The 20,201-nt window shown below is 45.3% G+C and overlaps 1 protein-coding gene across 1 annotated transcript; it reads right to left on the bottom strand.

Moving 5' to 3' along the window:
• Positions 1 to 855: 855 nt before the first annotated feature.
• Positions 856 to 20,160, bottom strand: LOC128502291 (transmembrane protease serine 9-like). The gene is made up of 15 exons (XM_053472053.1): positions 20,101 to 20,160; positions 18,380 to 18,581; positions 17,837 to 18,108; positions 17,402 to 17,571; positions 16,623 to 16,854; positions 16,363 to 16,413; positions 16,060 to 16,270; positions 15,396 to 15,667; positions 14,803 to 14,972; positions 13,996 to 14,292; positions 5,742 to 5,865; positions 4,002 to 4,209; positions 3,561 to 3,832; positions 3,052 to 3,221; positions 856 to 1,813 (listed from the first exon to the last, which is right to left on the bottom strand). Exons 1-15 carry the CDS (start codon positions 20,138 to 20,140, stop codon positions 1,574 to 1,576), a joined length of 2,931 nt encoding a protein of 976 aa, XP_053328028.1. The 5' UTR covers positions 20,141 to 20,160; the 3' UTR covers positions 856 to 1,573.
• Positions 20,161 to 20,201: the final 41 nt, after the last annotated feature.

Here is a 20,201-nt window from a genome sequence, read left to right as displayed (position 1 = left end):
TTCACAGAGCGAGGCTGGGGCAGAAAAAGAGCTCGATTGCCTTTGAATAGGCGGCTGGGTGTCGGCTCGTTCAGGCGCCTCTGGGATGCCCCCGCCGGCCATTGTTTGCCCCGATCGCAGGGTTTCGATACATTGTGTTCCTCGGCTCCGTTTCTCTGTGAAATCTCTGAATTCTCCCCAAAAAATTTGCTAAAGTTTCAAAAATGTCCCCCGCTCCCTCCCGACTCTTTTATTCCAGGTTATTCCCCCCACTAATGAATTGCCCCCACCACCTCCTCCTGTTCCCACCTGCAAGACCATGGGTCTTCTTCTTTAAGGATGATGTCAGCAGGAGAGCTGCAGTTTCAGCGACTGGCTTTCCCAGGCATTACGAAGGGCATTAAGCGGAGCGATGTTAACCCTTTATAATGCAGAAACGGGGCAGAAACTACCAGCCCCACCCCGGGGCAAAACCTTCAGGGGGGTTGTCTGATCGATAAACTCCTTTGCTGACTAATTGATAACTCCCATGACTCCAATCCAGCCGTTCATTCCATACTGCCCCCGAAACTACCCCAGCCCCAGATTCCCCTTCTCAGCGTAAGACGTAGTCCAACCAACTCCTATCACCCTGGGGCAGGCGATGGCAGCGTATGGACCCCCTATAGCGGGGGGGGGGGTATGGGGTATTCCTGCCTTGGTGCATCTCTTTATACGCCTAATAATGATGCTGTGATTGGGGGTCGCCCACTAGGAACCCTGCAGGGGTAGTAATACCCGGATCTGGGTCCTAGCCGAGGACTGCTAGTTACATTAAAAGTCCACAGATAGAAAGCCTTTGCTCTAATGACCCTCATCAATAAAAACGGAGTCAAGTTAACAAAAATCAGCTCCTTTATTCAGCAAATAAATAAATAAACCCGTCGGAAGCAGGTGGCGCATGTTCAGCTCCAGTAACTCTGACGTGCGTTGGCCCCTGGGCGAGGGCCCCGGTGCGTTAGGCTGGTATCCGGATGATAGGATGCGGTCCTATTGGCTCAGAGAAGAGGATACATACACGGCGGCGCTGTACAGCAGTACCCGGTATCTATACAAGATATAGATTGATACAGGGGGTCCTCGGCCCCCCGGGGCATCCCCCGCGCATGCTGCTGAACCTTGCGATTAAAGGGACTTTGTATATTTCCCAAGCTGTATGCCAGGGCCCCTGGGGGAGGAGGCCGTATATTAGTTCCATACAGGGCCCCTAACCCTGCATATTAAATACACCCTTTATTTGCATATAGAATGGAGGCAGCACTTCAGGGTACTGTGGCCCCTGGACATTTTACCCCATGCCCCGAGTGTCAATCTAAGGTGGATCTCACTGGCCCAGACCTACCCCACCCTGAAACAGGTCCTTATCTCCACTACACATTAGCGCAGATCAGAGAAACAAACAATGGAATGGGCGTCATCTGCCCCAAACGGTTCATTCTGCCACCTCCGCAGCCAGGGCATCCCCGGGGGTATTTAATATGTTACGCGGCATTCACGGGAAATCAGAGAAATTCTGTCGTTTTCTTTATTCCTTCCTCGACTTTCTGTTTTTAGGTCAGTGGAGAAGAAACGCGAGGACCCCCAGGATGAGCAGCCACGGGGCTGACATGGCGGGCGACGAGGACGGGGTCACGTAGTTGGTGGCTCCATACGAACTGATCCATGAGTTATAGGCGGATACCAGAGTATATACCCCGGGTCTGTTGGCGAGGGCACATTCCTCCCCCCAGCTCACAATACCGGCTTGGTACCAAACTCCTTGGACATCACAGACCAGCGGACCCCCGGAGTCACCCTGCGGAAGAGAGACGGGTTACACGCCGAGCAAAAACCTCAGCCTTTCCTCATAATACGCAGCGAGACCCCCGGCCTTAACTTATAATACGCAGCGAGACCCCCGGCCTTTCCTTATAATACGCAGCGAGACCCCCGGCCTTAACTTATAATACGCAGCGAGACCCCCGGCCTTTCCTTATAATACGCAGCGAGACCCCCGGCCTTAACTTATAATACGCAGCGAGACCCCCGGCCTTTCCTTATAATACGCAGCGAGACCCCCGGCCTTAACTTATAATACGCAGCGAGACCCCCGGTCTTTCCTCATAATACGCAGCGAGACCCCCGGCCTTTCCTCATAATACGCAGCGAGACCCCCGGCCTTAACTTATAATACGCAGCGAGACCCCCGGCCTTTCCTCATAATACAGAGCGGGACCCCCGGCCTTTCCTCATAATACGCAGCGAGACCCCCGGCCTTAACTTATAATACACAGCGAGACCCCCCGGCCTTTCCTCATAATACGCAGCGAGACCCCCGGCCTTTCCTCATAATACGCAGCGAGACCCCCGGCCTCTCCTTATAATACGCAGCGAGACCCCCCGGCCTTTCCTCATAATACCCAGCGAGACCCCCGGCCTTTCCTCATAATACGCAGCGAGACCCCCGGCCTTTCCTTATAATACGCAGCGAGACCCCCGGCCTTTCCTTATAATACGTAGCGAGACCCCCGGCCTTTCTTATAATACGGATCGAGACCCCCCGGCCTTTCCTCATAATACGCAGCGAGACCCCCGGCCTTTCCTTATAATACGCAGCGAGACCCCCGGCCTTTCCTTATAATACGTAGCGAGACCCCCGGCCTTTCTTATAATACGCAGCGAGACCCCCGGCCTTTCCTTATAATACGCAGCGAGACCCCCCGGCTTTTCCTTATACTCGGTATCGAGACCCCTCATAAACCGCGACGGCTTGACCTCAGCGCCCGCACGCCCCCCGTCTCGTAGCGTCGGGTGAGTAAGAAGCTTCCATCGTTTTATAGGAAATGGGACTGTTTTACGGATGTCTGACTTGTCATTTTTGACACGCGGTTAATCGGCTGAATTTTCGGATCAAATGAAAACCAATAAAAATATCTTAACGAGCCCAAAAAAGGCTGACGCCATTAATGTGACTAATAACCCCCACGACGGGAGCAGAGCCTACCCCAGACCATCGGCTTGCACCTTCTAACCGTGACAAGCGCCCCGACTCACCTGGCAGGAGTCCCTTTGCCCCTGCTGGAACCCGGCACAGATCTGGTCGGCCTGGATTATGGACGTGGTGGGGCTGACCTGGGAGCCGACGTGGTACATGGCGTCACACGAGTCTCTGCTGATCAGCGGCAGCATCACCTGCTGCAGGGTGTGGGGGTACGGCAGCGTCACTGGGGGGGGAATGGTTTACCGGTTAGACGCTAATCGCTGGTTAGGGGGCCACAGATTTAATTAATCATTCAAAAAAGAAACAATAAGAAATAAATAAAATAATAATTATAATTAAAAATGGATAGATTTAGCCCCGAATTATTGTTTTAGAGTTAATCTGACTAAAAAAAAAAACGTTCAAAACTCGCTGATGACCCAAAAGAAGGGCAAAAGCCCCACACGGAAGAGATACCCTTGTAGACATGAGCAGGGCAACAAGGGGTATAAACATGAGGTTCCTACGTTTGTGGGCGACTAACCGGCGCCTCTTCTTAGCGGCAGGCGATACCCGTTCTTACCTCCGTAACCTTTATCGCCCCATCCGGTTACCCAGCAGTTACTCCCTGGGGCAAATGTCATAGAAGCTGAGGGCAGGCAGACGGGAAGGATGAAGCTGGTGTATTCGATGGCGATAGACATTTTGACGAGCGCGATGTCCCCGGAGGAGCCCGTGCCCCGGTACTGATCATTGATAATTAGTTGCTCCACGTTGGACGACTTTTGGTTGGGGCTGGTGACGGAGAGCTGGTGGACGCCCATGACCACGGAGTACATTGATGGAGACTTGGAGCTGGAGAACAGAGAGACCCAGACAGACGTGAGACCAGACCCCCGGCGTCTTACCAAAATACATCATTCCGACCCGCGTTAATGAATGCAGAACCGCGAGGAACATGGTGGACTCAAGGAGGACCTCGAGCTCTGGAGGCCAGCCGTTTCTCCAGGAGAGAGATACTTACTACTGAAAGCAGTGAGCGGCCGTCACAACCCACTGATTGGAGATCAGGCTCCCCCCGCAAATGTGGGAGCCTTGATACCGTAGACTGATCTGCCACGGCCACGCTCCTTCCCCGGCATCCGAACCGCCGACAATCCGATTGGAGACCAGAGGGGATCCGCACGCCATGGGGCTGGCTCGGGCATCATTCGCCGAGTGAGACGGACGGACTATTGGAGAAAAAATAAACAAATAAAGGAAATCGTTAAAAAAAATGTCACGTCGCAGCTGGGGATTCACCGGAATGGAGTATTTTACCTCATTTTACGCTTATTACTTTGGCGTGACCTTGGCGTGGCATTGACGTGTCACTTACTCATCATGCACATAATAAACCGCCTTAATAATAGCGTGACGTGCCGAATGCCAATAAAATCTAACTTTACTGCCTGTAAACGTTTACTGTAATATCAGCAAAAAAAGATGTGCCGTTTCGGGTCATTGGGGGCCATTTGGGAGAAACTGGAGAATTTCGAACAGTCCCAGCCTTACTTTAGGGGGCCGCCAGCCTCTAATACTTCACAGCCAACTACCCCCCCCCCCCGCATCTGGTGAGAGTTCAAAATCTGAGATTTATTTATTAATTTTTTTAAAAAATCACCTATTTTTCTACTAATTTTAAATTCAAGTCTCACATTTTCAAACATTCAATATGCAATTTTATAAAAAAAAACAATTTAAGTAAAGATGATGTTTGGGAAGCGCAATTCTGGCATCATGCCATATGCCTATCCCGCGCATGTTTTAATTCCCACGCTGTTCTAGGCTCTACCACTTCTGTGGGGAGGCCGTTCCACTTATCTACTACCCTCTAAGTAGAATAAAGTCAATTTTTATCAAGCAGTTCAATTGAGACTGAATACTGAGACTTAACTAATTGAGAAATAATAACTTTCAGGAATATCAAAGACAAAAAAATATAAAAAAAACGCCAACAATCGTCATAATAATAATTCTTTTAAAATCTTTTTTTGTATCTTTTATATTTGCATTGACTGTTCTGAAAAATGTAAGCATTGAATAAAATATTTTAATAAAAAAATGAAAACAAATTTAATAATTTAAAATAAATTAAAAAGGCTTTTTTAGGACGATCTCTAAAATATTGAATAAAATATATGAATAAATTTTTTTTAAAGACAATTTAAAATATAATTAAAATAATAAAAAAAAACGAATTAAAAAAGGCTTTTCTTAGGACGTTCTCTAAAATATTGAATTAAATATATTAATAAAAAATAATATAAATATATAATTAAAAAGAAATGTAAAAAAAGCTTTTTTTAGGACAATCTCTACAAGCACAAGACTAACTATACCGCCATCCGCTCAAACGCTTTAAGGCTGACGAGTATGGCGCTGAAAGGGTTACACGGCCCCGGTACATCTGTGTTTAACCCTCTCTGCACATGTGCCGGATTCTAGAAAAAACATTGCGGAATGTCGTCTTTGGTTGTTTACAATGTAGCCATTTTTATATGAATTTGCCGATATCTAGCGATGAATTGCCCCCCGCCCCGGGCTTCGTCCCACCACCGTCATTAAAGCTTCAGACAGGGTGTTGAATGGAGTCTCCCGCGTCTGATGCATCTGCCTCCCCGCCTAGAACATTATCACGTAGACTTATTTCACCCCGACGTCGGTAACTCCGGGAGCCGCTTCACAATAAAACAGAATAAAAACATCGATTAAAACCTCTCACCAGAAAGCAGCAGGAGGAAGAGGGCGTTGTGGATCTCCATTCTGGAGAAAGGTGGACCTTGTGGCTCCTCTGGAGAAACGTTTGGCCCCAGTCGTGGTGTGGATGCCACGGAGAACTTTTTAAACTGCTGTCACCTCGCCTACCGAGGAAACGAGAATCTATTGTCTACCTGTCCATGACAATCAATGGCGTTCCAGTGAAAGATATGAGGTCACCCCATTAACTGGGAATGCCGTGGAACCAGTTATTCCGCCCCAGAATGTGATCACCTCAGATCAAATAAACAAAGGTGTAAATATGCAGTATGATAGGCATCCATCGCCGTGACAGGATGGTTTGTCACCCCTCGACACGTCACCGTAATAATGTCACAAGTCACATGGAAATGGCTGCGGTTAGAAATTGGTGGCGAAGGAAGGTCCTATGGCCTGGAATGGGGGATTTCGCCCCATTTCACCGCCTCGTCTCCCGGTTTACTCTGTAGTTTCTCAGATGTTGTACAGCGCTACGGAATTTGATGGCGCTATATAAAACAATAAATAATAATAAGATGTCACGTTCTAGCGTTTAAACGGCTCTTCGATCCCCGATGCATGTTGGATCTTGTTATGCATTTAATCTCTTGGATGTTTCACAAAATAGACTGGAAAAGAGGAGTGAAGAGAGGCCACCGAGTCCTTCAACAATACGAGGTTCTAGGAGAATGCACCCCCTTCTGTTATAACAGAATCATTTGGAATGCGACCGCCATGTAACAGTTGGTGGACCCAGGGCCTCGTTATATGGACATGGCTGGTCAGTAACATCTGAAGGGCCCAGGGGCCACATTAAATGGATAGGGCTGGTCAGTAACTTTTGAAGGGCCCAGGGGCCAATTTATATGGATAGAGCTGGTCAGTAACATCTGAAGGGCCCAGGGACCCCATTATATGGATAGGGCTGGTCAATAACATCTGAAGGGACTAGGGGCCAAATTATATGGATAGGGCTGGTCAATAACATCTGAAAGGCTCTGGCCAGTGAGCTGGGTGCTGGACCCTAATTCAGAGGTCTAAGACTTCCTCAATTAAGCCTTTTGGTCCCCCCCTGGTCAAAGAGGATGACTAAGTTTTGAGGTCTCACTTGCGTGTCCCAGACATGGACCCTGTACTCGTTTGTATTTTGGGCACTTCCCTGGTAACGCTGATATTTTGGAGCACTCACACCAAGATATTCAATACAAGCTGGCGGACTCGGCCCAACAGCCATAATGTTATAATGTAGGCGGAGAAAGAGGGTAATCCAGACAGGCCTTTTATTACGTCTCCACCCTGAGAAGGTCCAGGCTGTTACAATCAGGCTGATCCAGGCCCTAAGGCTTCAACGTCTCCTACACTTTGGCTCTTTTAAAAACTGAAATTTAAGGCTCGACACAAGGCTAGAAGATCTTTATCTGAGTTTAAATCTCCAGTCAAGCCCAGGGCAAAGAAGCCCTTTTGGCCTGACTTCTGCATCAAGAGGGAAATCCAGAAGATTTGGTAAGCTTGTCTTCTTCTCCAGTTACCTCCACAGCAGGCAGAGTAGCTCTATAGCCCCACAGACAAGTATTTTCCCATCTGACTCTTCCTCATCCTTGTCCAATTCTGAAGCCAACTCTCAGCATGTCCATTGCGAGAGGCGCATCCCTTTTCAGAATGGGGAGCAAGGCAGTAAAGGATGTCTGGTCAAAACTAGAATCAGTTCTAGACTAGTCTCCCCCCTTCATCAATAGCCTTCCGGATGGACAACAGGACTGCGGTCCCTTACATAAATCACATGGAAGCAACAAAGTCTAAACAATGTCTCTTTGGCATCGGCCCTCACTCGGACTATCATCGTCTCCGCAGAGAGAACAGTACCAGATAACTTAATTCTGTTTCATCTTGAGAGGACAGCTATCCTCCATCAAGGACCAGGTCAGCTCCTTTATCTCTCGCCCTCCTTACAGGCCGCTCCAGCCAACACTATAAGGATACCGTTCGCTATGTCCTCAGCTGGTTTTGATACCGCTGTACTTAGAGGATAGTCCTTTATGGGGTGCACATCAGCCACTTCTATGAAGCCTTCAACTTCCTATCATTATGAAGGCTGCTAGGTGGTCCTCAGCTGAAACCTTTGTCAAACTTCATTGGAGACCATCTGATCCGGACGGAACCGCCGTTAGGAAAGTAACTGCCAGACATGCGCTATTCTTCTGCTACCTAATTCCGGGTTTTTCAGGAATCCACCTGCCTTCTCTCCTCGAAGAACCACCTTGTGACCCCGTGTGGGGGTTTCAATAGAGGTAGCAGTCCAGACCTCCACTGATTTTACGGCTCCCTGGACCAGTCAGGGGATATCGGAGGGTCTCCCCAACCAGCCCATGCGCCCAACTGCCCACAGAATTGAGACTGCGGGGCAGTTACCCGGAACAGTGCCTGAAAATCTAAAGTGTTCCACAAAAACCGTTGGGAGGTATGCTTCCTTATCACAGACACCATCTTGGCTTCTTTGATGTTTGTGGAGTAACACGGCATTTTCTCACCTCCCTTGGGGTGCCGTGACGTGGCAGGCGGTCAAAATACAGCCCTAAGGCCTCGTGTTTATTTAATGTATAATGTACATGTATTGTAGAATAAGTTTAATGAATATGTATTATTTAATGTATATAATGTGTAATGTATATGTATTATTTAATGTATATAATGTGTAATGTACATGTATTATTTACTGTATATAATGTGTATTATTTCATGTTTATTATTTATTGTGTTTACTGTATATGTATTACCGTATTTAATGTACATAATGTGTAATGTATATGTATTATTTAATGTATATGTATTATGTAATGTATTTGTAATATTTTTTGTGTATAATGTTTATGTATTATTTAATGTATATGTATTATGTAATGTATTTGTAATATTTTTTGTGTATAATGTTTATGTATTATTTAATGTGTACAATGTATATGTATTTATTAATGTATTTAATATATATTATTTCATGTATATGTATTTATTAATGAGTTTAATGTATATGTATTTATTTCATATGTTTAATGTATATTATTAATGTGTTTAATGTATATTATTTAATGTATTTAATGTATATTATTAATGTGTTTAATGTATATTATTTAATGTGTTTAATGTATATGTATTTATTTAATATGTTTAATGTATATTATTTAATGTGTTTAATGTGTATTATTAATGTGTTTAATGTATATTATTTAATGTGTTTAATGTATAGGTATTTATTTAATATGTTTAATGTATATTATTTAATGTGTTTAATGTATAGGTATTTATTTAATATGTTTAATGTGTATTATTAATGTGTTTAATGTATAGGTATTTATTTAATATGTTTAATGTATATTATTTAATGTGTTTAATGTATAGGTATTTATTTAATATGTTTAATGTACGGTATATTATTTAATGTGTTTAATGTATAGGTATTTATTTAATATGTTTAATGTGTATTATTAATGTGTTTAATGTATATTATTTAATGTGTTTAATGTATATGTATTTATTTAATATGTTTAATGTATATTATTTAATGTGTTTAATGTATATGTATTTATTTAATATGTTTAATGTGTATTATTAATGTGTTTAATGTATAGGTATTTATTTAATATGTTTAATGTGTATTATTAATGTGTTTAATGTATATTATTTAATGTGTTTAATGTATATGTATTTATTTAATATGTTTAATGTGTATTATTAATGTGTTTAATGTATATGTATTTATTTAATATGTTTAATGTGTATTATTTAATATGTTTAATGTGTATTATTAATGTGTTTAATGTATAGGTATTTATTTAATATGTTTAATGTATATTATTAATGTGTTTAATGTATATTATTTAATGTGTTTAATGTATAGGTATTTATTTAATATGTTTAATGTATATTATTTAATGTGTTTAATGTATATGTATTTATTTAATATGTTTAATGTGTATTATTTAATGTGTTTAATGTATATTATTTAATGTGTTTAATGTATAGGTATTTATTTAATATGTTTAATGTGTATTATTAATGTGTTTAATGTATATTATTAATGTGTTTAATGTATATGTATTTATTTAATATGTTTAATGTATATTATTTAATGTGTTTAATGTATATTATTTAATGTGTTTAATGTATATGTATTTATTTAATATGTTTAATGTATATTATTAATGTGTTTAATGTATATATCTGCAGGTTTGGGTTTGCACGCCAGTGATTTTTCCTTTTGCGCACCTTTTTTCCGGCATAAAGGAAATGTCGGTTATTGTGTTACCGCGTGTCGAAGGCGTGATGTCATCATTCTGTAGGTCAAAGTTTAGGAAAACAGGAAACATCGCAATGTTCCAGGGCGAGGTGTGTCGTCCACACGTGAGATAATGTGTAAGACGTTCGGGCACGGGCGATGTGACGACACACGGGTGACACACGCGGCTCCGCGCACTGTCCGCAGGGCCATTGTTTATACGACACACAAAAGGTCACCCAGATTACGGCATCACGTGATATGTAAATAGCATCAGTTAACCCCTCGCATGCCACGCATAGCTTCCCGACTCACGTACATCCGGATTTTGCCACCGCCTGCCCGCTGATTGTTGCCCCAGCGGGTGGACTATGAGTGAAACTGTTGGATTAGGAAATACTTTGCAGGGATGTTAATTACGCGCCTCGCCAGGGATGATAATTACTAGATAATGAAGTCATTTCTTGCAAGACAATGCCCTCTGGAATAATGGAGCCAATAAATGATCCTTTTGTGACTCACAGATTCAGCGCCAGGCCACGAGACTTGGGAATCCGCCGCCCCGCCTGCTGAGGCAGCACTTTGGGTAAAAACAGGACAGCTTTCTGCCAAGAAGAAAGTTACCGCACCCTGGCCGTTCCCCTGTTTTGCCCTCCGTATCTGCCCCTTGCACTTGGACTTGGAAAAAAACACAAGCTATTCAGGACCTCAGAGGTCTCTTCTTCAGATAAAAAAAAAAAATGATGTTTGACTCCAGAGTTGTCCTCCATAACTTGCAGGACCTTAGAGGTCTCTTCCTCAGATGGAAGAAACAATTAAAAATGTATCCCCGTCTCCAGAGTCATCATTCATGACCTCAGAAGTCTCCTCTGATTCCACCTGAAGAAGAGACCTCTGAGGCTCAAAAGCATGTGTGTCTCTATAATGTCCCAATAACCTTTGAGTAAGGATTCCATCTTCAACCAGACGCCATTTCCTTTTGCTGCGGCAGTTAAATTTGTGGGGGTAAAGGACATGTACCCAGCCCCATAATAACCAGTTAATAATCCAGGTTCAGGGTGTCTGTAGACCGGGCTGGTGACATCTGCAATACGGCACACGCCTTTTATACGAGTAACTACCATGACGGTTAGCGACTTCCCGGTAACAGGAGCACTGCTTGAAACCAGTGTTTATAGATGGCCGGCGGGGAGGAAGGTGAAGCGCGCCGGGATAAGTATTGTGTTTATGCGTCGGGGGGCCGTGAAGGTAAAAAGAGCTTGTGATTTAGTTTGATATTGAAGAGTCTTTAATACAGATTGACTCTCCAGCCCCTAAGTTGGGTATTTCCTGTAGATCCTGCTTGTTTAGTGGGTGAGAAGGGGTTAATAACGTCCATGCATGGGAACTCTCTGGGTTTTGCCCCCCAGAAAGCTCCGGATCGCAGGAGCGGCGGCCCTACTCCCTGCCAATTTCCCAGTTAAACAACTGTGTGTTCCTCGACCCCAGTGGGACCGCCCACCCACCTCAGCAAGACTTCCTGTTCGCATCCTGGAGCCATTAAGTTCCCAGGTATGATTTCACCAAACATCACTGCGGCCCACCTATAAGGTTGCCACCTGGACGGTATTTCACTGGCACAGCTGGTATTTAGAGCACCCTGCCGGTATTGGTATATTAAAAATACCAGCAATTCAATGGCCGGTATTTTTTGCAGGGCAGACCGGTGATTGGCAGGAGGGGGAGCACCCATTACAGCCCCCCCTCCTGCCCCCCTGTCTTTAGCGTAGCGCTACGTGCCGCAACAGCGTGATTGGGGGAGGCTGAGCGCTAGGGGGAAGTAATGTTTAATTTCATAACGTCACTTCCCCCAGCGCTCTGGAGTCTGGCAGCATCCGCAGACCGGCCGGCCTGTGCAAGCTCGCTGCCTGCGGACTTGGAGGAAAAAGCCTTATGTCCCAACTCCTGCCTGCACTGATAAAAGAAAACTGAGGTAGGTGCACATTATGTTTCTGTGACAGGAAATATTGGGGGGGGTAGGTGCACATTATGTTTCTGTGACAGGAAATATTGGGGGGAAGGTAGGTGCACATTATGTTTCTGTGACAGGAAATATTGGGGGGGTAGGTAGGTGCACATTATGTTTCTGTGACAGGAAATATTGGGGGGGTAGGTGCACATTATGTTTCTGTGATAGGAAATATTGGGGGGGTAGGTGCACATTATGTTTCTGTGACAGGAAATATTGGGGGGAAGGTAGGTGCACATTATGTTTCTGTGACAGGAAATATTGGGGGGTAGGTGCACATTATGTTTCTGTGACAGGAAATATTGGGGGGAAGGTAGGTGCACAGTATGTTTCTGTGACAGGAAATATTGGGGGGGTGCACATTATGTTTCTGTGACAGGAAATATTGGGGGGGTGCACATTATGTTTCTGTGACAGGAAATATTGGGGGATAGGTGCACATTATGTTTCTGTGACAGGAAATATTGGGGGGGTGCACATTATGTTTCTGTGACAGGAAATATTGGGGGGGTAGGTAGGTGCACATTATGTTTCTGTGACAGGAAATATTGGGGGGGTAGGTGCACATTATGTTTCTGTGACAGGAAATATTGGGGGGTAGGTTCACATTATGTTTCTGTGACAGGAAATATTGGGGGAGGGTAGGAGCACATTATGTTTCTGTGACAGGAAATATTGGGGGGAAGGTAGGTGCACATTATGTTTCTGTGACAGGAAATATTGGGGGGAAGGAAGGTGCACATTATGTTTCTGTGACAGGAAATATTGGGGGGAAGGTAGGTGCACATTATGTTTCTGTGACAGGAAATATTGGGGGGAAGGTAGGTGCACATTATGTTTCTGTGACAGGAAATATTGGGGGGGTGCACATTATGTTTCTGTGACAGGAAATATCGGGGGGGTGCACATTATGTTTCTGTGACAGGAAATATTGGGGGGGGTAGGTAGGTGCACATTATGTTTCTGTGACAGGAAATATTGGGGGGAGAGGTAGGTGCACATTATGTTTCTGTGACAGGAAATATTGGGGGGGTAGGTGCATATTATGTTTCTGTGACAGGAAATATTGGAGGGAAGGTAGATGCACATTATGTTTCTGTCACGGTATTTGGCCATATATTTCCTCAATACCTCAAAGTGTCTTTTAGGGGCCATAGAAGGCCGTGTAGAACCTCATAACCTTCCTGAAACGGCTCTAACGACGGTCTCCAACGCCTCACTGTCTGCCAAAGCGAAAGCTCACGTCTCCTTCTAATACTCCTGGGTCTCTCGGCTGCTTTTGATTCTGTTGATCACCTTCTTCTAGGCTCACTTGCTTTTACAGGCATTCGAGATACAGCTCTCTCTTGGATCTCCTCATATCTGTCTAATCTGTCATCCTTGATTCTAACCTCTCCTTCATCCCTCACATTCGGCCCCTCGCCAGATCGTGCCGCCTGCACCTAAAAACAATCTCTTGCATCCGCCCATTCCTCACCCACCACAAAAACTCTGCTTCATTCACTCATTTCTCATCTTGACTACTACTGTTGGCGCTATATAAATAAAATATAATAATAATAATAAGCATCCGAAAAGGAGACCCCTGAGCTCCGACGCTGTCTAAGTCTCTGCTCCTAAAACCTGTTGGCTCCTTTTACCCGCGGTACTGTTGCCATCTGCTGGCACAAAGCGGTTACTGCATCAGCACTAATTTACCGAGTGGAATGAAAATGCAGGATGGCAGCGCTGCGCAACCCCAGTCCGCCCTGGGCCACAATTTCTGGATATTTTTGGGGTTGAACAATAGCTTCAAAAACAGAACTGCTGCGGACGCGGCTTTTGAGTTGCAAGGCCCTGAAAATCCACGAAAGCAAGAAAATCCCAATAAAAATTCCCATAATTTACGTAAAGCACTGCATTTTTATTATTAAAAATGAAATATACAGATTCCATTGAATTATGAATCAGGATATCATTCTAGAGGAGACTGAACATCAAAATACAGAAAAGAACAATTTTCCAAGGTGTGGAAGAGATGCTCCCCGCGTTGGGGTCCGGGTAGCTGCCGTTGGCACACGGGGTGCTTGGTTTTGGTATATTCACCAGATTGGTAAACGTTAGCTCCGGGACGTACGTCTTGATCCATGACTTGTAGGCGGTCACCAAGGTGTAAACCCCGGGGCGGTTTGGCAAAGCACATCCATCACCCCAACTTACAATCCCAGCCTGGAACCAGGCGCCTTTCACCTTACACACCAAGGGACCCCCGGAGTCTCCCTACAAGACAAACGTCTGTTAGCCATCAATAGCTCCATAACGTCTCCGGTGTGTGCCGCACTCGGAGCGCATTCCCTCCACGTAGTCAAGCTGGTCACCGTGGGATACGGTTCCTTCCTACGTCACCCAAAATGGGGGTCTTATGTATTTGGACAAATATGGGGTACATTATAGCTGATTTTAATGCTATTTGCCCCAATTCTTCTTTTCTGTCTGTTTGAAAAATATCTGATAGAATTTACTGGGAAGAAACACCCGTTTCTATGACATTAAGTGAGAACTGGAGGAAATCTCTCCCAAGATTTAGCTCTTTTTCTTCCGCTATCTCTATCCTTATTTTCAAACTGGAAACTTTTTTCTAACTAATCTCGTATCTCCTAAAAGGCAAGTGGCTGCGGTACTTTCCGGAAAATCCATCCCACCCACAACCTGTTGGAGCAATTAATCTTTGGTCGTTAATCGATACCTGCTGAGCGGATAGCCGTAATAACGAGCTTTTACGTGAAGTACCTGGCAGGAGTCCTTCTGTCCCTCTTTGTAGCCAGAACATATCTTCTCCTCCTGGATGATGACGTAGGAGCTGCTAGATGAGGAGCCCACGTGGTACATCTGGTCGCACCTTTTGTGGTCAATCAATGGGGTCATCACTTTCTGGAGGGTTCGCGGATACGGCAGACTCACTGATTATTAACGGACATAAAACAGGTTAATGTAAATCTTGTATGGCTGCCTCTTCAGGGTTTTAGACGTAACGTGAGTTTGGGATCTACAGAAGCTCAGTTGGGTTGGTTTAATCGTTACAACTGGTTACAGACCATTGGGTGCTGAAAATGACATTCGGGATGTCTCTTGACACATAGCTTTAGAGGCTACACCATTATTTTTTTCTCTCTGAAGAAGAGACCTCTGAGGTCCTGAAAGCGTATGAAACATATATTTTTCTGTGTTCACACAATAAAAGGTATGAACTTTGACCATAGACGCCATAATTTTTCCTGAGCGAATATCACTCCATTTTTGGATCATTTTCCCCTGCAAACTTTGTTTTTTCACCATAACCCTACAATGTAGAGCAAAACGAAATCCCATCATTTGGGATTTACCTCCAGAGTCAATATTCCCCCAGCCGGTAACCCAGCACTCCAAGCCGCACGGGAAGGTGACCGATGAGTCCGGCAGACAGATGGGCAGGATATAGTCGGTGTAATTCACAGGAGAGCTCAGCTTCACCAGAGCGATGTCCCCTCTGCTGCCAGTCGTAATATAATTGGGGTGAGTTATGATTTCTTGCACCGAAATGGAAATTCCATGAATGTTTGACCCTCCGAGCTGGTGCATTCCCAACAGGATCATATAATTCCGTGGGTCGGGAGAACTGAAAAATAGACAAAAGCATAAATAAATGAAGACTCGTTCCTTTATTTATTTTTTCCTAAGTTCACTCACATTTAAGACAATCTCGTGAAGCCGATCTGAGAAAAACAGATCCAACTAGAGATGCTCCTACTAGAGCGACCAACAGTTTGCCCAAATCCCAAGGTCGCTGCTCTCTGCTAATCCTTCTGGAGCCTTCTGTTACTTTTCACACCATGGGCCAACCTCTTCTTCTTGACTCCGTGACTCTGCTCTCTCCTGGTTCTCATATTTCCTCACGTTCTGAGTCTCCCCTCCCAGTAACTCTTCCTCTCCTCTTCACCTCTCACCGTTATTGTCTCAGCTTGTAATACCCGAGGTCCCACCAATGTGGCGTCTGATACTTGGACTCACCTTGTAAAGCAATGAGCGGCCGTCAGGACCCACCGAGGAGAGATGAGGGACCCCCCACAAAGATGGGATCCTCTATTATATATACTGATCTGCCAGGGCCACTCTCCATAAACAGAATCCGAACCCCCGACTATCCAACCAGACACTGCAGGGATGCCACACACCGACGGAGGTGCCATGGATGCGGTGGAGTAAGAGCGGGGTGGAAAAACTGAGAAAGAAGAGTCAGATACGGCACATTAGACTGGTGTATATACAGCTGCCCCTCCCTTGTGCTTTTGGGTATCAGTATCTGCCCCTCACCTGTACTTGTGGCTTTAGTGGATCTGGTGGAGACAGAGACTGGGGGAGACACTGGAAAAAAGTAAGCGACAGAACATTACACAAGTAGTAAAAAGTAGTGTTTACCCCTCACTGGATTGGGAAAGCCGTATCTGCCCACCCCATATTTTTGGGATGTCATTATCTGCCCTTTGGGGTGTCAGTATATGCCCCTGGCCTATGCTTGTGATTTCGGTGTCTTACCCTTAGCCGTGCTTAGGGTATCAGAATTTGCCCCTCACCTGTGCTGTTTGTCCCATTGTCGGTGTCACAGGAATTGCTTGGCTTAGGGATGTTTGTCAGCTTGTTGAACGTTATCCCCGGCACGTACATCTCAATCCATGACTTGTAGGCGGTCACCAAGGTGTTCACCCCGGGGCGGTTTGGCAAAGCACATCCTTCACCCCAACTTACAATCCCAGCCTGGAACCAGGTGCCGTTCACCTTACACACCACGGGACCCCCGGAGTCTCCCTACAAAACAAACGTCTATTAGCCATCAATAGCTCCATAACGTGTCCGGTCCCGGTCTGTGCCGCACTCAATAAGCTGCACGGATAGCAAAAGAAGACAGTGGAGGCACAAGCGGAGATTTACAATAAAATACGTCTAAAGACATCACTACCTCTAGGTGGCGCTGCCATTTTCACAAGACAAGAAAAACGGTCTCAGTGCCTTTCCTACTTGTGGAGATTCTCTACTAATATTTGGGTTAGTGGAGCCGATCCTTGTTATTAAGGCTTTCCAGCAGCCGCACCCCTTGCTTTCTAGAGAAGATTTAAGAAGTAACTTAGTGTCCTGCTTGAAGACGAGAGGAGACAGAACAAGTCTAAAGATTTTTGTTACAACGCAGTCCCCGTCTTGCAATTGGCTTCTTGAGCTTTTGGAAGATTTTGATGGTCAAGTTGTTTTACTATTCAAATAATCTGTACAAAAAATGTCAGGTCAGACACTGTCTGCGCAAGAATAACCAGATGGAGGCAGAGTTCTTTAAGAAGACCTGATTCCAGTTTTGACCTACCTGGCAGGAGTCCTTCTGTCCCTCTTTGTAGCCAGAACATATCTTCTCCTCCTGGATGATGACGTAGGAGCTGCTATATGAGGAGCCCACGTGGTACATCTGGTCGCACCTTTTGTGGTCAATCAATGGGGTCATCACTTTCTGGAGGGTTTGTGGGTACGGCAGACTCACTGAAGAGTGAAGAAAACAAAAGTGGGGCAATATAAATCTTGCTGCCTATGGGCTCGATTTTATACCCCTTTTGGCAATAGATGTGGCTGAAACACCCAAACTCAATAATTAGGAGGAGAGCCACAAACTCTTGGTCGTATCATGTGTGTTTCTTTGGATAAATTCATTGAAATTGTCTCTATATCAAGTATTATCCTACATTTGTTCTCCTGTAACCTTTCTAATGCAGGAGGAACCAAATCCCAAATATACTTTGGGATTTACCTCCAGAGGCAATATTCCCCCAGCCGGTTACCCAGCACTCCAAGCCGCACGGGAAGGTGACCGATGAGTCCGGCAGACAGATGGGCAGGATATAGTCGGTGTAATTCACAGGAGAGCTCAGCTTCACCAGAGCGATGTCCCCTCTGCCGCCAGCCGTAGTATAATTGGGGTGAGTTATGATTTCTTGCACCGAAATGGAAATTCCATGAGTGTTTGGCATTCCGAGCTGGTGCATTCCCAACAGGATCAGATAATTCCGTGGGTCGGGAGAACTGAAAAATAGACAAAAAAAGCGGATCTTAAGTCTGTGTCTGAATTCTTGATATATATAAGACTATCGATATAATACATAATCATATAATCTGTATATAAAATGTCATCCATACCCTGTTCCCATCCTCTGCCGATATTATCAGACTTTAGAGATTAGTATATTTCTATACTATATATATTTTACTTTGGCCGTGTATGTCGTAGAGACTGTTGAGCTGCAATGGCTTCCTTGCTACTCTGATTGGTCAGTTTATAAAACACGAAACTCACCTGGGGAAGCAATGAGCGGCGCTGAGAACCCATTGTTGGTTGATCAGGGATCCTCCACAAATAACGTTACCCCATTCCTGGATTCCTATCTGCCACGGCCACTCCCCGTCCACGGCATCTGTACCCCCGACGATGCGAGTGGTGACTACCGGGGTGCCACACGCATAACGGGTGGCATTAGGCTGAGTGCTGGAGGGACGGACTGGAGGAGAAATGGAGGAAACACAGAAATGAAAAATAAAAAAAATACTCTTTACATCATGGAAAATGATCTGCAGCGAGCTGGGTGTTTGAGAAAATTCTGTACGGTCTCTAGAAATAGAGGAGTATTTCTCATGAAACGGATTTTTAGCTTTCGTAGCTTTCATTCCCCCCAAACTGTACCTAACCGGGATTACCTGATTTCAAGATTGAGTTTTGAGGTTAATGTGGTTTAATCAGAGGAATGGGGGAGAGCGCGGCGGCTGCAGTTTAATGTTAGAAGAATGGAGGAGAGCGCAGCAGCTGCAGTTTAATGTTATAAGAATGGGGGAGAACGTGGCAGCTGCAGTTTAATGTTAGAAGAATGGGGGGAGAGCGCGGGGGGCTGCAGTTTAATGTTAGAAGAATGAGGGATAGGGCGGCGGCTGCAGTTTAATGTTAGAAGAATGGAGGAGAGCGCGGCGGCTGCAGTTTAATGCTAGAAGAATGGGGAGAGCGCAGTGGCTGCAGTTTAATGTTAGAAGAATGGGGGAGAGCGCGGCGGCTGCAGTTTTATGTTAGAGGAATGGGGGAGAGCGCGGCGGCTGCAGTTTAATGCTAGAAGAATGGGGGAGAGCGCGGCGGCTGCAGTTTAATGTTAGAAGAATGGAGGAGAGCACGGCGGCTGCAGTTTAATGTTAGAAGAATGGGGGAGAGTGCGGCGTCTGCAGTTTAATGTTAGAAGAATGGGGGAGAGCGCAGCGGCTGCAGTTTAACGTTAGAAGAATGGGGGAGAGCGCAGCGGCTGCAGTTTAATGTTAGAAGAATGGGGGAGAGTGCGGGGGCTGCATTTTAATGTTAGAAGAATGGGGGGAGCGCGGCGGCTGCAGTTTAATGTTAGAGGAATGGGGGAGAGCGCGGGGGCTGCAGTTTAATGTTAGAAGAATGGGGGAGAGCACGACGGCTGCAGTTTAACGTTAGAAGATTGCGGGAGAGCGCGGGGGCTGCAGTTTAATGTTAGAAGAATGGGGGAGAGCGCGGCGGCTGCAGTTTAATGCTAGAAGAATGAGGGAGAGCACCGCGGCTGCAGTTTAATGTTAGAAGAATGAGGGAGAGCGCGGCGACTGCAGTTTAATGTTAGAAGAATGAGGGAGAGCGCGGCGACTGCAGTTTAATGTTAGAAGAATGAGGGAGAGCGCGGCGGCTGTAGTTTAATGTTAGAAGAATGAGGGAGAGCGCGGCGGCTGCAGTTTAATGTTAGAAGAATGAGGGAGAGCGCGGCGACTGCAGTTTAATGTTAGAAGAATGGGGGAGAGCGCGGGGGCTGCAGTTTAAAAAAGTTAATTTTTTTTACAAATTAAGACACAGTATAAGTTTTTGTTTCACTTTCTTTAGTATTTTTTTAAATGATAAGAGAAGCCGCTTAGACTCGCGCTCCCTCACATGCTATGCCAATAAATCTGAGCCGAGCTGAAGGATCATAAATATTGTTTTTGAAGAGAACCAGGTCCCGCTGCCTCGCTGGCCGCCACGCCGCTTACCTGTGAGCAGTAAGAGCAGCGCGGCTACGGGAATCCTCATTTCCACTTTCTGAATCCTGGAGGCTCTGCGCTCCGCAGGTCTCGGAGGGGGAGATCCCAAG

This window comes from Spea bombifrons, chromosome 7 (assembly GCF_027358695.1).
Source record: "Spea bombifrons isolate aSpeBom1 chromosome 7, aSpeBom1.2.pri, whole genome shotgun sequence".
Lineage (NCBI taxonomy): Eukaryota > Metazoa > Chordata > Amphibia > Anura > Pelobatidae > Spea > Spea bombifrons.
This window is presented reverse-complemented; position numbering and strand designations above follow the sequence as displayed.